This window comes from Oryctolagus cuniculus, chromosome 1 (assembly GCF_964237555.1).
Source record: "Oryctolagus cuniculus chromosome 1, mOryCun1.1, whole genome shotgun sequence".
Classification (NCBI taxonomy): Eukaryota; Metazoa; Chordata; class Mammalia; order Lagomorpha; family Leporidae; genus Oryctolagus; species Oryctolagus cuniculus.
The window spans coordinates 84,546,014-84,563,336 of record NC_091432.1 but is presented as its reverse complement, the minus strand read 5'-3'; the positions used below and the strand labels follow the sequence as shown (position 1 = coordinate 84,563,336).

At 39.3% G+C, this 17,323-nt stretch overlaps 1 protein-coding gene and 1 pseudogene across 18 annotated transcripts in view; both read right to left on the bottom strand.

Moving 5' to 3' along the window:
* Positions 1–17,323, bottom strand: part of DEUP1 (deuterosome assembly protein 1) — a 111,252-nt gene that overhangs the window by 62,111 nt on the left and 31,818 nt on the right. For all 18 annotated transcript variants that reach the window (XM_008262705.3, XM_051850197.2, XM_008262709.3 and 15 more), the window contains one exon: positions 5,762–5,893. In XM_008262705.3, the coding sequence (XP_008260927.1) occupies positions 5,762–5,893 (132 nt within the window). The remainder of the gene's footprint in view (positions 1–5,761; positions 5,894–17,323) is intronic.
* On the bottom strand, positions 8,040–16,062 carry LOC127492068 (nucleoporin Nup43 pseudogene; annotated as a pseudogene).

Sequence of the window (17,323 nt, the reverse complement as noted above, 5' to 3'; positions counted from 1 at the left end):
CAGGACGAGGGCCATCACCAGAACCTAATACTCTGAACTTGGACTTTCAATTTTCAGAACTGTGAGAAATAAATGATTGTTGCTTAAGTCGATTTGTCCATGTTATTCTGTCACAGCAGCCTGAACTAAGATAGTGATGTGGCTTTCAAAGTTTTGTCCAAGTCCACTCAATCTTGGAAACAGAAAAACCATTTGAGGTCTCATGCAGGGAGTATCAGTTGGGTTAATCTGGGAAAGAAGAAGTGGCACTAGCTTTATAAAGCACATACAGTTCTTTGACTTTTTTCTGAAGTAGTACAGTCACAGAGCATGATTATCACTTCACGACTTAGTAACATGAACAAAAGGCATCGTACTGGGGATACCAAATAGAACTTCACTCCTCAATGTTTCCTAGGGCTGGCCATTCTTGTCGTTCTGTCCAGGCTTAAGCAACTGAATGTGAAGGGCTGTGTATTTTATTACTTTCAGATTGTTCACAGCGCTTGATAGAGTGCCAGATACTACTTGTGTTCCATGAATGCACAAACAAAAGCATAGTATTAACATCTCCTGGAATTTAAACATTTCTCACTAGACTTTTCAAAGAAAACAACATGGCTGAAAGTAGACTTTACAGCTCCTAAGTTCATGACCATATACTGGTGATGTGCTGTGAACACGGTGTAGATGTATTGATGTTTCCAATTATCAGTTCAGTAGAACTTATTGAGTAACTGATGTCCACCAGGTACTGTGAAGAGATGAAAATTCAGAACTATTCTATAAAAAGATTTTTGAAAGGAAAGAAAATCAAGGAATACATAATAAAGGAGGGAAGTGTACACATGAAAGCAATTTTACAGTGTAAGTACAATAATATTGTTACATAAAAGCCATGCAGATGATGCTGTGATTATCTCATCTATTTCCTACAATATGTTAAATTGGAACATAGTTCATTTGGCCAGAGTGATTTGTATTCTTTTGAAGAGGGCTGAAATGACTAGATTGGTTATTCTGGAAAAGAAACATACTAATGTAGATAATAAAAGCTACATCTTGCTTAAAATGAGAATAACATAGTATTTAATATTTTCTAGACAGAAATGATTTTTAAAAACATTTGGGTATATTTTCATTTATAATCCACAAGTCTCCAAATAATCAATGAAGGCAGGCTATACATTAGGAAGCTGTTAGGGTAATTAACATGACCTAAAATTGAGGGATGATATATATGGTTGAAGAAATAAGAATAGAAATCCAAGGGCTAGCACTGTGACATAGTGGGTAAAGCCACTGCCTGTGGTGCCAGCATCCAATATGGCTACTCCACTTCCAATCCAGCTCCCTGCTAATGCACTTAGGAGGGCAGTGGAGAATGGCCCAAGTTCTTGGGCCCCTGCTGCCTAGGAAGAGGCTCATGGCTCCTGGCCTCAGCCTGGCCCAGTCCTTGCTTGCTATTGTGGCCATTTGGGGAGTAAGCCAGAGGATGGAAGATTCTCTCTCTCTCTTTCTCTCTCTCTGTAAGTCTGCCTTTCAAAATAAATAATTTTTTTTTTCAAAAAATGTAGACCTCCCTTCTAAATATATGAGACTGTCTTGTGATGTACACTATCTTTACAAGGATAAATGAAGGCAGTCCTTTAAAATTAATTGACTTCGTTTCTGACATCCAACAATATAAAAACTGGTACAGGAAAACAAGATCTTCAAGTAATAATGCCAAGGTTACAAAATTAGGCTCAGGTAGAAAACAGGTAAAGTTTTCCAATAAATGTGGTCTAGATTTGAACATTTCTACTTACTTTTTATTTAGAAAGGAATCTTTGTAGCAAGATGTCAAAATTTGGGCAAGATTGACTTATGCACTTAGTTTCTTTTAGATAATACAAATACTCAATGTCACCTACCCAACAACCTCAAATAATGCTGAAAATAAATATCTCCTAAAAGGCTAGAGAGAGGCCGGCGCCGCGGCTCAACAGGCTAATCCTCCGCCTAGCGGCGCCGGCACACCGGGTTCTAGTCCCAGTCAGGGCGCCGGATTCTGTCCCGGTTGCCTCTCTTCCAGGTCAGCTTTCTGCTATGGCCTGGGAGTGCAGTGGAGGATGGCCCAAGTCCTTGGGCCCTGCACCCCATGGGAGACCAGGAGAAGCACCTGGCTCCTGCCTTCGGATCAGCGTGGTGCGCCGGCCGCGGCGGCCATTGGAGGGTGAACCAACGGCAAAGGAAGACCTTTCTCTCTGTCTCTCTCTCTCACTGTCCACTCTGTCTGTCAAAAAAAAAAAAAAAAAAAAAAAAAAGGCTATAGAGAGAGACAGGAGCATTAACCTCCACTTCTTACAAATACTACAGCATGAATAAATGAGGTGGGCATCCCTGCCTTCCTTGGTCTTATTGACATCTGTCTTGGTCTTATTGACGTCTGTAGTTTCCAGACTAGAAAACCAGCATAATGTATCTAGTAGCCTGGAACCAGGAAGAAACCTATAGGACTTCACAGGGTTTTGTGGAGACAGGAGTTGTCAGCCTAGGTTTTGAAGGTTGGTAGATTTCCCTAGAACTCCAGAGTAAGTTCTCCGTGGCTGGCAATCCTTTTCTGGCTCAGGGTCATTAAAATTAGAGTTTCCAGAGATACACAGAAAAATACTTCTGTTAAAAGTGAGGAGATGGTCTTTGGTGATTACTATGCAAGTATGTCAGGGACTCTACAAACCTCCACCTGTAGGAGATTTTAAACTTTTTATTATGAAAGTTTTATACTCACATAAAACAAGGGAGTAAAACAACCCCTGCCCCATGTGTCCTTTGCTGTTTAACTGCCACTGACATAGTCTATTTCTCCTTATCTCTTCAACTTTTTTTGTTAGAATATGTTAAAGTGACTTCCAGACCTCATATATTTTCAACCTTAAATGCTTCACAGTGTGTGTGTGTGTGTGTGTGCATTTTTCTTCCAGAGCCACAATGTCACCCAACAGATACTTTTAACTCCATCTACTGATGAAAAACAAGGGCATTTCTGTGAGGCTTACAACCTTGCCCAACAGTCATGGGGCAAATTAATGCACTGGTCAAGGCCTGTTTTATGTTATAAAGTATCATGTACTTCCACTACTACAGACTTCCTCCTGTATTATTCCAATGTATAAATGTTTGTCCCAAAGTAAAAACACTTTAACAGGGGTCAGTGCTGTGGCATAGTGGGTAAAGCTGCCACCTGCAGTGCCAGCATCCCATATGGGCACCAGTTCGAGTCCTAGCTGTTTCACTTCCAATCCAGCTCTCTGCTATGGCCTAGGAAAGCAGTGGAAGATGGCCCAAGCCCTTGAGCCCCTGTCCCCGCACGGGAGACCAGGAAGAAGCTTCTGGCTTCTGGCTCCTGGCTTCGGATCTGCATAGCTCCGGCCATTGTGGCCAATTGGGGAGTGAACCAGCAGATGGAAGACCTCTCTCTCTCTCTCCCTCTGCTTCTCCCTCTCCCTCTCTCTCTCTGCCTCTCTGTAAATCTGCCTTTCAAATAAAAATAAATAAATCTTCAAAAAACAAAAACAGAAAAAAAGAATCACTTAACAGTAAACTTTGATAAAAAGAGGTATTCATCTGTAATTATGTAAGGTAAATTGTAACTACATAGTGTTTAAAATTTTTTTGGATGGTACAAACATATCAAAGCAGATGTTGCCTCTAATTTGCACTATAATTTTTCCTTTTTAAAAATACTATTTATTTGAAAGGCAGAGTTAACAGAGAGAGAAGGAGGAAGGAGGGAGGAGAGAGAGGGAGAGGGAGAGAGAGAGAGATAAATCTTCTATCCACTGGTTCACTCCCCTAAATTAGGGCTGCAATGGCCAGGGCTGGGTCAGGCCAAAGCGAGGAGCCAGGAGCTTTATCCAGGTCTCCCACGTGGGTGGAAGGAGACCAAAGACTTGCGCCATCTGCTGCTGCTTTCCTAGGTGCAGTTGCAGGGAGCTGGGCTGGAAATGGAGCAGCCAAGACTCAAACCCATATGGGATTGCCAACACGGCAGGTGGCAGCTTAACCCACTGTGCCACAGTACCAGTCCCATCCACTATAATTTCACAAGACATGTTTTATGTAAATATTTAGTTCCCTAAATTTAAGTTGTGCACAAAGTACTTAATAAAAATGTAAAGCTGTTCTTTAAAATACATATATGAATGTGGTTCTCCCACAAAATCCCATAAAAAGTCAACAAAATGTGTATCTGTGTGTGAAGTCAGCTCTGTTGGTGAGAGAACATGCATATTGCAGTATACATGTCTGGACATCTTCTATGAGACCAGCCCGTTTTTGAGGCTAGTCTGGTTATATCAGAGCAAGAGCCAGGGAGTAGGAGTGCCAGCTTACTGAGACTAATTTTGTACCCAGAGAAGTATACAGAGGCACAATGGGTGAAGCCGCTGCCTGCAACGCTGGCATTCCATATGGGCACTAGTTCATATCCAGCGGCTCCACTTCTGATCCAGCTCCTTGGGAAAAAAGAGGAAGATGGCCCAAGTGCTTGGGCTTCTGTACCCATGTGGAAGACCCAGAAGAAGCTCCTGTGTTTCCCTCTCTCTCTGTAACTCTGCATTTCAAGTAAATAGATAACTCTTAAAGAGAAAACTGTATTATTTAGTAGAATGTAAAATTTGCAGTATTTTTAAAGATAACACCCAAGAGCTCTTGAAATAGCCTGAATTTAAGGCTGTGATCCCAGGCTTTTTCTTTCTTTTCCTTCTTTCCCTCCCTCCCTCCCCTCTTCCCTTCCTTCCTCTCTCTTGCTTCCTTTTCTGATCTTCAAGGTATTTTGCCCGAGGACTGTTAATTGGAGAGTAAGAAGATGCAGTATGAAATGTGGCAATGACAACTAGATAGGCGATGAGAGGCAAAGGGAAGATCTGGACTAGAATACACGAAAGAGAAAGGAACAGATCAAAGATCGCATAGAGGTGTCCAGCTTGGGTGATGGCGGGGCTATTGCCTATCAATGAGGAGGAGAAAGTGAAATCACTGGCTGGGGTGGAGGGTGCTGGGGTTTAGGGCTCGAAAGGAAGGAAACCGAGTGGCACAGCATAAAAGTCTACTTGAGGCCCATTAAAAATCATAACTGAGCAGCCCTGGAAACTCGGCTAAGGTTAGATAATAGGAAATTACAGTAGACTCCATTTGCGATTCCATGACTTGAAGCAGGAACACCAAAGAGCACAGGAGAGGAAATGGGCTGCTTTGTTTTTTCCAAAGTTGGAAAGCGGAGGGGTCAAGAGTAAGTGCACCCATGACACCTTTTTAGAGTTCCAGAGTTGAGAAGTTCTTGAACATGTCGGGCAAGTTAATTGGACTGGTACTGTGCCTTTAAAGAAAAAAACCCTGCAACTTCAAGCCCTGCTCTGAAGAGGGTATGAGGCTTCATTGGGATTTAAGTACCTAATAGTTAAATGGCCATTAAAAGATTTATTAGATATTCCCTTTAACTGACCCCAAGGGTGTCCTTCAATTTCACTCAACAGCTGCAGTTTCTTTGAACTTTTTTTTTTTTTTTGGCTCTCCCAAAATGCTGATATATATATAAAAGATGTATAAATCAAAGTGATGCTTTAATTCACTAAGTGCCTAAAAGGAAAGGTGCACTAAGACAATATATTCAGTGAGAAGTTGACTTGTATGCTGTTTGTTACCACTGCTGTACAGGCCACTGTGTAGCTAGAAACACATAGCCACAGCCATGAAAGCAATCCTTATACACATGAAGAAACTAGGAACTGGATCTCACCTCCAATTTCTGGTTCAAATTGCTCATTTCAAAGGACATTTCTTCTTTGTGTGGCAGCTCTTGTCGTCGAACTTTGTTTTGTTTCATCTGGTGCAATCTCAGTTTTTCAAAGCTATTTGTTAGTTTGGAAAACTGCAAATAATAGAAAATACTCATCTTTTACTATTACCAGTTATTCTAACTTGATTTCACCATATTTCTTTTCTTGTGTACCTCTTTGGAAATGTAAGTCATGATTAGAAAGTGCAGTTAAGCTTAAATGTTCCAATTAGTGAAGATGGAACCAGTTATTAAAATTAAATTATTGAAGCTGAACATGATTCAGCTTTCATGTAAATTTGGGACTTCATTAATTGCACAGTTAAACAATGATTCACCTCATAAATGTTTTGTTCAGTTTTGTTTTAACCATATGTAGCAAAGCTCAGAATTGGAAAAAAACAGGTTCTTTTCTTACTTTTATTTAGTGCCATCTTGTGTTGACAATTTTAATTTCAGTAACTCAATCTATAAAATAACTAGCTTATATATTTTCCAAGAAAACTAGACATTTAAGACACGAGCTATGTCAAGTATATATTCACGCTGATATAACTTTAAAATTATTTACATCTAAAAACTGATTAAATTATTTTCTTACTGGTAAAACTTTCAATAACGGAGATGTTGTATTTTTCCCCCATTTCTTGTTCTACCTTTAAATAATAGATTAAAAGCAGCATAGTGTAGCAGCATCTGTGAGGAAACTTCTCTCTGCTTTCGGAAGTTTTTTGTTTATACTTTCTATGCTGAGATAATTATAGGCTCACAGGAAGTCACAGAGTCACTACAGGGACATTCCAGGTCCTTTTCACCCCATTTCCTCTGATATTTACATCTTAGTGAACTAGGGTATAGTATCAGACTCATGAAACTTAATATGTGTATAGCTGTATGTCATTTATCATGTGTGTGAGTCTGTGTGCCCACACCACAACCAAGATGTGGAGCTATTCCATCCCCACAGAGATCTCCTCCCTTTAACATCACTCACACCCCTCAAACCCCCGTCACTAATTTGTTTTCCACCCCTATAATTGTGTTATTTTAGGAATGTCATAAAATGGAATCATACAGTATATGACCTTCTGAAGATGGATTTTTTTTTCGCTCAGCCTCCCTTGAGACTCGTGAATATATCAATTCTTCATTCCTTTTTATTACTGATAATAGTTCATGGTATGAATGTACCATAATTTTCTAAACATTCACATACTGAAACATTTTGATTGTTCTCAGTTTTTGGCTATTACAAATAAAGTTAGGAACAACTGTCTATACTGTAACTGATAGTAAATTTTTTTTGTAATTTCTACTGAGATATAATTCACCTACTATAAAGTTCACATGAATAATATTCCACTGCATGGATATACCATATTTTGTTTTCCATTTATCAACTGATGGTCATTTTGCTTGTTTTCATATTCAGATATCATGAATAATATTGCTGTGAACATCTGTGCACAAGTTTTTAAATGGATATATGTTTTTACTTTTCTTGGGCGAATACCTAGGTGTGGAACTACTGCAACATATAGGAACTGTAAATTTAACTTTTTTAAAGAACTAATTACAAGTTAACATTTATATAAACCTAACATAGGGGCAGTGTGATGTAAAGGGCAGAAACTGTAAAAAAAGAAATCAACTGGTTTAATCATTTACAAAATGCAAACCTGCATAACAAGCACCTTAAGTGAAGCCAAGAGATAAACTGAATATTTTATCATAGACCAAAGGCAAAAAAAAAAAATCCTTTGTATGATTATATAGACAGATGTTGCAAATTAAGAAATGCCAAACTACCTCACAAAATGGCAAAAAGCGATAAGCAAGTTTCAAAGGAAATACAGATTAAATAGACATTATAGCACTGATCATAACAGTGAAAAGCTAGGAACATATGAAATAATAATAAGCAACCAACTAAATAAATCATGGTATACATATCTATACCTCAGAGTATTATATAGTAGTTTAAAAAGACAGTAATGTGTTTACTGCTAGGGGATATGCATCCACAAAGATCGACATGTAGATTTTAACTTTCATAAAAAATTACATATAGTTTAATAAAAAGGGGTATCAAAAGAAAATTATCTCTATTTGAGACTATAAATACTTAAAATTTTATTTTCTATATTTTCTTTATTCTGTAATGAATTAGTTTTGTAATGACAAAGTATTAAAAATTAGTTTCAACAATAAAACAATAAACATATTAAAATTTCTAGCAGCAACTTTTTTTTCTTCTCCAATTCTTTGGAATTCAAAATTTTTAATTTCTTGACCTAAATATATATCAAAAAGCATATATGTATATATCCCATTTTAAAACTCAAAAACCAAAAACTCAAACACCAAAACTCCATAATCTCTTGCAGTAAGGGGAAAATCCTCATTAGGACAGAACAGCAAAAGCTTGCCGTACCTTCTCTTGTTGGGGTTCTAAAAGTAAGTAAATATACACTTCAACTGTGAAATAGCAATGATTTGTCATTAAGGCCATAGGCAATAATGCATTTAGTATAATAAACTGGAAAAATGATGTCATCAAATTGTCTTAAACATTACATGTTAGGTCATTATTCATATTTTGGATAAGAATAAAGATGAAAAATTCTTTCCTCTCACCCCTATCTTCATACTACTGTCACACTTGTTATCTATCAAATTTTACTTTCAAAGCCAGTTTACTTATTCAAAATTCTACCTTATTTTTTTTTTTGACAGGCAGAGTTAGACAGTGAGAGAGAGACAGAGAGAAAGGTCTTCCTTTCGGTTGGTTCACCCCCCAAAATGGTCGCTACAGCCAGCGCGCTGCACCGATCAGAAGCCAGGAGCCAGGTGCTTCCTCTTGGTCTCCCATGCAGGTGCAGGGCCCAAGGACCTGGGCCATCCTTCACTGCACTCCCGGGCCACAGCAGAGAGCTGTACTGGAAAAGGAGCAACCGGGACAGAATCCGGCACCCAGACCGGGACTAGAACCCGGGGTGCCAGTGCCGCAGGTGGAGGATTAGCCTAATTAGCCACAGCGCCGGCAAAATTCTACCTTATTAAACAATATCCAGTTTTGCAATTTTCAGGTGTTATAAAATTAAGCAAAAGCAAAAATCCATAGGCAAAGTATATTTTTTCTTTATCTTCTCCAAGAAAAGTTATAGCTAAGCAGTTAATAGAGTTCTGTTCAAATCTATTCTAACAAAAGAAATTGTCAAAACATTTTCACCATAAGCAGTTTGAATTCAACTATAAATTTGTCATTTTCTCTATTCAGTTCATCATGGAAAAGTTTATGAAAATTACTGAGAAAATAAAAGATGGAAGGATTGAGGGAAACATTTGCAGAAAGAATAAGTGTTAGCATCAGCTAATGTCACCAGGGAGTATATTCCATCTATAGGAATCCATTGATGGTTTGACAGTGCAAAGTTTCATAACATCAGAAATGAAGGGTTGGTTTCATGAGCTGTTAAAAATAGTCTGTTAAGGAAATGTATTCATCTGCACAAAGACCCCTCTGATGTTCTTCCACAGATTCAAAATCTTTTATCATCAGTCATTTATCAGATTCTGCAACTGCTGTGGGAGCATCCAACTAACAAAAGCCAAAACTGAACACTGATATTAGCAATAGTTTACTGATGTTTATGCTGCAAATCTCATATTTTCTAATAATAAAATTTTGCACAAGAAGTTGGAATTCACAAAGCTAACTATGTTTTGCTGGAAATCTTATAATTACACTACTTTCACGAAAAAAGCTGTCTAGTAACATAAATTGCTATGCATCAGTTCCACAAACAAGACAAAGACCTAAAACATCCGAACTGTGCACAGAGCCATACTGGGAAGCAAACTGGTGATTTCAGTACAGTATTTTGCAGAATGGGTGCTGAGCCAGGAACTTACAGGAGACTGGTGGTGACCATTAGCCTGGTTATTAATGCTATGAGACCAAAAAGCACTGGTTCTCCCTCATTGGTGAAAGAGTGATGATTTTTCAGGGAGGCATGCCAATAGCAGAGGGATCCATCTTCAGAACAGATGGTCTGGGTTCGCTGGGTGAGAGTTATCTCCTCTCACTTTGGCATAAAGGGATAGTACCTTGTCTAACATCCCAGATACTCAATGTAGCAACCTGACCACTGGTAGCTACAACATGCTTCTGGTTGGGATGTCTATATACATACCAGTCAGTGACGGTATCTGAGAGGGCTCATTTTCTTGTTGTCTGGAATCCCGTGTTTTTAGTTGTCCAGGAGAATTTACCCTAAGAATCTCAGTAGTTCAAAGGAAGGTTGTAGCATAGAGGGTACCACTATCTGCATTGTCTAAGGTTCTTAGAGCAACTAACTCTGAGGAGATTTATTTGACCATCCTCTCCAGTCATGACAATTTCTGGATTGTGATACACAATCCCTGTGCAAGATGCTCTGCCAAAGTGGAGACAGCTGGGACCTGTGTGGTGGTGAGCTATTTACTGGTGGTTGACAGACAGTCTGGTTATTCAGATAGTGAAGGAAAACCATTACACATGCTGTTGATGAGGCAGCTGCAGTCACCTCCTGGTAATTGGAAATGCATGATATCATCATGGTGTCTGAATTCATGCAATAACTGATAGACTCCTTCAAACCCTCCGACAGAGTCTGAGTTTCTAAAGATCTCCAACAGACCACAGTGGAACATAATTGCCCTCATTGTCCCAGAGCTCATAGGGATGGTCTCCCTGGTCTGCAGGCTTTCTGGAGGCATGGGCAGCTGGTGGGTTTTGCTGATTTTCTGACACACAAACTTCATGAAAGTTCCTCCATGCTGAAAGGTTCTCTTTTAGCTTTTCAGGAACAGCCAAACTGTTTTCCAAAGTGGCTGCACCATGTCCCATTCGCACTCACGATATATAGGGCTCCAACTTCTCCATATCCACACCAATACTTGTTATCGTCTATCTTTTTGATTACAGCTGTCCTAATGGGTATAAAGTGTTTCTCACTGTGGTTTCTATTTGCATTTCCCTATTGAACAATGATGGTAAGCATTTTTTCCTTTGTCTCCTTTGGGAAAATGTTCAAATCTTCATCCAATTAAAAAATTTATCATATGTCTTTTTATTGTTCACTAGTAAGTTATTTATTAGTTCTGGATCCCAGTCCTTTATCAAATACTAATTGAACATCCCTAATCCAAAAATCCAAAATCTGAAATATTTCGGGTCCTAAATGTTTTAGATGAGATATATGCAATCTGTTTATAATTTTTAAATATTTTCCCCATTCTGTAGGTTGTCATTTTACTTTCCTAATGGTATTACTTGAAGCATAAAGGTTTTTTTTAAAGTTTGATAAAGTCAAATTTATCTAATTTTTTTTCATTGCCAATGCTTTTGGTGCCATATATAAGAAATCATTGCCTAATTCAAAGTTATGAAGGTTTACTCCTGTTTTAGGCTAAGAATTTATAAATTTAGCTTTTATAGTTAGCCTTTTAAATTTCATTTTTTTATTTGCAAAAGTTTGCTTATTTGAAAGGCAGAGTGACAGAAAGAGGGAGAAGGAGTGACACACAGAGAAAGGATTTTGTATCTACTTGTTCACTCTCCAAATGGCTTCAATAGTCAAGGCTGAGCCAGGAGGAAGCCAGAAGTCTGGAACGCCCCCAAGTCTCCCACAAAGGAGACCATGCACTTGGGGACATCTTGTGCTGCTTTCCCTGGTATATTAGCAGAGAACTGGATCAGAAACAGAACAGCTGGGATTCAAACCAGCACTTTGATGTGGGATGCTGGTGTTTCAAGAGCGGGCTTAATCCACTGTGCCAAAACACTAGCTGCTACATTGATACTTTTGATCCATTTTGAGTTAACTTTTGTTTATGCTTTAAAGTAAGGGATTCAACTTAATTCTTTTCCACATGTATATCCAGTTGTGCCCACACCATTTGCTAAAGAGGCTAATTTTCTTCACTGTATACTTTGTTACCACTTCTACTTTCGATTAACATTTGTATGATTTTATTTTATTTTTTATCTTTTACTTTCATCTTGCCTATATAGTTATATTTGAAGTGAGTTTCTAGAACAGAGAGTAAATTGGGTCAGACTTTTAATTTACTTTGTCAATCTCTGACTTCTACCTGGTGTTTTAGATAATTTCCATTTAATGAGATTACTGATATGTTAGGCTTAAGTCTGACTTTTTTTTTTTTTTAAATTTGCTTTCTGTTTATTCTGTAGCTTCTGGTATCTGTTTTCACTTTCCTTTCTTCCTGTAGGTTACTTGAACATTTTTTATAATCCAGTTTAACTTTATAGTGTTTTTAATTATAAATTTTTTGTATTTGTTTTCTAAGTGGTTGCTCCAGTGTTACATTATATTTACATACTGATATGTTAGTTGGAAGGTAGAAAGTTTATCAGCTTTTATGTTCCTTTACCTTGCCCCATTTATTGCAGCAGTGTTACCTAATACATTGAGAACCAAGGTAACACTGTTTTTATTTATTTTTTTATATCAAACAATTTGGAAAACTCCAGTGGAGTTTTTACCTATGTTTTTACTCTTTCTAGTGTTTTCTTCTCCTTGATGTCTCAGGATTCCTTCTTTATCATTTCTTTCTGCACAGAGTATTTCCTCCAGCCTTTCTTGTAGGGGAGATCTAGAGACAGATGCTCTTCATTTTCCTTCATTTGAGAATGTCTTGATTTCCTCTTCGGTGCTGAAGGCTATTTTTGCTGGATAGGATGCTGGGTTGACAGGTCTGTTCTTTTAGCACTTGAAAAATGTGCTATTTGCTCTTGGCCCCCATGGTTTCTGATGAGAAATCTATTGTTGCTTGAATTGGTTTTCCCCCATAGCAAGATGTCATTTCTGTCTTGCTGCTCCCAAGATCTGATTTTGTCTTTTAGTTTTCAGGACTTCGACTATGAAGTGTCCTAGCAAGATTTCTTTGGGTTCATTCTGTTTGAGATTCACTTAGCTTCCTGAATCTGTAGGTTTACATTTTTTTTGGTCAAATTGGGAAACTTTATTAGGAACATTATTTGAACACTTTTTAATCTTCATTCTCTTTTCTCCTCTTCTTATGGGATTCTGATTATATACATTGTAAATATTTTGCAATAATATCACATGCCCCTAATGTTCATTTTCTTTTAATCTTTCTGTTGTACATATTGGGTAATTTCTGTTGTACAATCTCTAAGCCCACTGATTGTTTCTTCTGTCCTCTCCGTTCTGCTTTTGAGCCCATACACTGATCTTTTAGTTTGGTTATTATATTTTTCAGTTATAAAATTCCAGGTTAGTTCATTATATTTCTATCTCTTTTCTAAAATCTTTCAATTTTTCATTTATTTCAAGCATGTTTGTTTTACTATCAAACGATGGTCACTGAAGTATTTATTTACTTACTCATTTTAAGATTTATTTATTTGTTTGAAAGACAGAGCTATAGAGAGGCAGAGGCAGAGAGAGACAGAGGTCTTCCATCCACTGGTTCACCCCCAAGATGGCCTCAATGGCCAGAGCTGGGCTGATCCAAAGCCAGGAGCGAGGAGCTTATTCCGGGCCTCCCATGTGGGTTCAGGGGCCCAAGGGCTTGACCCACTTTCTACTGTATTCCTAGGCCATAGCAAAGAGCTGTATCAGAATTGGAGCATCCGGGATTTGAACCGGTGCCCATATGGGATGCTGGCACTGCAGGTGGTGGCTTTAGCTGCTACCCCACAGCGTCAGCCCACTGTAGCATTTTCAGCCCCACTGAAGCATCTTTATAACAGCTGGTTTAAAATCTCGGTCAGACAATTCTAACGTCTGTGTCATCTTGGTGTTGTATCCGCTGATTGCATTCTCTCATTCAAGTTGAGATCTTCCTGATTCTTGCTATGATGAGTGACCTGGACATTTTTGTGGGGTATGTTACGACACTGTGCATTCCATTTTAATCTTGCCTTTCAGCAGTCCCCTTCTGACAGTGTCCCAGCAGGGAAGATGAGGCACCACCTCGGTGCTGAGTGGCGGTGGGAGTCTGGGCCTTGCCTTGCCCTCCACTGGCGTCCATTGAGGGTGCCCCTTTTACTGCCTGGGAGTGGGAGGGTGGGCTCCCACTTGCCTTGCATTGACTCTGCCTTGATTGGAGGGGTACAGTGCCTTGTTACTGCTTCTTACATGGCTTCCAGTGATACCGTGGAATGAGTGGCCACTATGATGCAGTGTCTCCTCACTAGGTTTCCACTGAAACCATCCCTGAGAGGAGAGGGGGGAGGTACCTCATTGCCACCAGGGAGGTGGACGTGGTCTCCACTGACAGTGTGAGCTGGGGAAGGTCTTGCTGACGTCTAGTGGTGATGAAGATTCTGGCTGTCCACTTACTCTTCCCTGGCACCATGTAGGCAGGGGCGGACTACCTTGCTGTAGTCTGGTAAGGGTAGAAATCTAGGTTTGCTACTCCATTTTTGCTGGTAGCGGTGGGGCTAGTTTTCCCCCCACTATGGTGTTTGGCTGGAGCTAGAGATATTATTATCTAAAAGTGTTTTATCTTGCCAGGCTGTCTCCTTCCGAGTCTTTTGTCTGGAGCCAGCAGGCTTTCTTTGGGGCTCTTTTTGTTTGCTTGCTTTCACAACTGGTGTGTCCAGCTTGAAAGTTTCTCTGTTACCCAGTTTGGGATACAAAAGGCGAAAAGAAATCCCAAGGAACTCACTACTGTGTCACTCTTTGTGTCCCAAGGTCCCTGGCCAATTTCTCTTCTCAATACTTCTCAAAGTCTTCTTGTGTTGTTTTATAAATAATGTCCAGGATTTTTTTTTTTTTTTGCTGTATTTAGTGGGATAGGGAAAAGGGCTTCCTTCTACTCTATTGTTCCAGAAATGGAAGTCTCAGATATATAGACATGCATGTGTATGTGTATATATAATAGCTTTATAATGCTTAGAAAGAAAAGAAAATATTCCCTTTTAAAAAAGGAAAGCAGTTTCTACAAGAAAGTTTTGACAGATTTGAGCTATTCAAAGCAGAATGTAACAGTAAAATGTACCCTTAGGATGTTTTAGAAAAAACATTTTAAATGAACCAGGAATTTCAAAGTAGGAAGCAATAGAGTGACAAGCAGTAGCAAGAGCATATTTTCTATAAGACACCATTTTCTGGTTAGAAATCTGACATATTACTTACTCAAGCACGGAGTACTTCTCTGCTTCTTTTATTTGAAAAGCAGAGAGGGAAAGAGACAGAGAGACAGAGATTTCTCATCCACTGGTTCATTCTTCAAATGCCCTGCAACAGCTAGGCCTGAACCTGGGCCAGAGGGACCCAGGTATTTGAGACATTACCTAATGCCTCTCAAGGTCCACTAGCAGGAGGCTGGAGGAAGAAGCTGGAATTCAAACCCTGGCAGGCTTCCCAAGAGGCATCTTAAACACTAGCCCAAATCCTGTCCTATCCGTGTCATTTTCCCCCTCTGTCCTGTCCTTCTCTTTCCCTCTCCCTCCCTAAATCTCTTCCTTTCTATTCTTTTATGTTTTTAAAATATTCATTCATTTATTTATTTGAGAAGCAGAGTTACAGGCAGAGAGAGGGAGAGACAGAGTGAAAGGTCTTCCATCCGCTGGTTCCCTCCCCATATGGCTGTAACGGCTGGAGCTGGGCCAATCCAAAGCCAGGAACCAGGAGCCCCTTCTGGGTCTCCCATGTGGGTGCAGGGGCCCAAGGACTTGGGCCATCTTCTACTGTTTTCCCAGGCCATAGCAGAGCGCTGGATCTGAAGAGGAGCAGCCGGGACTTGAACCACCACCATATGGGATGCGGCACTGCAGGCGGAGGTTTAACCCACTATGCCAACAGTGCTGGCCCCCCTTCCTTTCTTTTTAACCGAGGGGGGAGGGTAGGGTAGGGGGAGAGTGAAGCAGAAAGTTGCCATGGAATTAGTAAGTTCTCTGAAAAACAATTTCCAAAGTATACTTTGTGAAATACTTGCTTACAGGGATGTTAATAGGTTTTAATTAAAAACACAGAAAGCACTGCAGGCGCCGGCCCCCATAAGAGCACCAGTTTGAGTCCCAGCTGCTCTACTTCTGATCCAGCTCTCTGCTATGGCCTGGGAAAGCAGTAGAAGATGGCCCAAGTCCTTGGGCCCTGTGCCCACCTGGGAGACCAGGAAGAAACTCCTGGTTCCTGGCTTTGGATTGGCACAGCTCCGGCTGTTGCAGCCAACTGGGGAGTGAACCAGTGGATGAAAGATTCTCTCTCTCTCTCTCTCTCTCTCTCTCTCTCTGTTTCTCTTTCTCTGTGTATCTCTTTCAAGTAAATAAATAAATACTTAAAAAAAAAAAACACAGGATTCCAAGGTCCAATGCCTTTGGAAAATGATGGATTAAAAAGGTTAAGTGGATTTGCTTAATGCAGGACTCCTTACAGCCTGCAATGTGCTAACATGCACCATAACTCTCAGGAGAGGAGGAATATTAACTTCGCCAGCATTAGCTCCACTTAAACAGCATTTCCTAAACTCTCATTATTAGTGTTCCACAACAAATTTTCATGAAACTATCATAAAATTATTTGTTGGGTAGCACTGAAAACCAGCTGTCAATAAAATAGTAAGAGCTGAAAAATGTCAAATGGCAAGGATTTATACTATCAAGTAACTGCCAAATACTCATACAAACAGAACGTTTTACAAGGTGATAAAAACACCCAGAAATTAAAGATTTGGTAAACAGTACTTTCAAAAGGTCATGGAAAAAAATGCAATGAAAAGGTACATTTATTTGGATGCAAAAAAATTGAAATTAATGCGTAGTTTTTTCATTTAAAAAGTTCATGGAAAATGCATATTATGACAAACTTTTGCATGGATTTAAATTTGTCTTTTGCCCTCAAATAAACCTGTCTTTTAATTCCATTTTCCCATAAGCTTTTATTTTTCTCACAAACTTTTTGAAGTACCCTGGTAGATTTTTGTAGTTTTTAAAACTTATTCCAGATTTTTATCTCTTTGCTTACACTGAATCATTACAGTGAAACACATTTGCTGTTATTCTGTAGCTTTATCTTTATAGAAAAACCGAGATGGATTGTTAAAAATGCTAATGAGCTCAGCCAGGGAAACTGTATAATTTCATAATCCAGGCTACCATCTAGTGGCCTTAACTTGAATTGCAGGCAAAATGTCTAGATAGACTAAGCTAGTCTTACAAAGTTGGGCCTTGTTAAATGGCGTCAAATGTTTTATATTCTGATTTTAATGCCAGATCCTCTCTCTGAAAAGTACTTGAGGGGCTTCAGCTACTTTGGATTCTTTTGGCTATATTATGATGTCTGAAATCTTTGCAATTCGAAAAACGTTGATTGTGAAGTAAAATCTCATAATGGAATCCTGTTTCCCAGTGACTCACTCGCTAGATTATACAAGGATGCCGCATCTGTTGGATTTGACATGCTCGGATGATTACTGCCTGTGTTCTGTCTGTGGCAAGGGAGGGAGGACTGTTTGCTTGCCAGCACTTGGGGAGAGACAGGGATA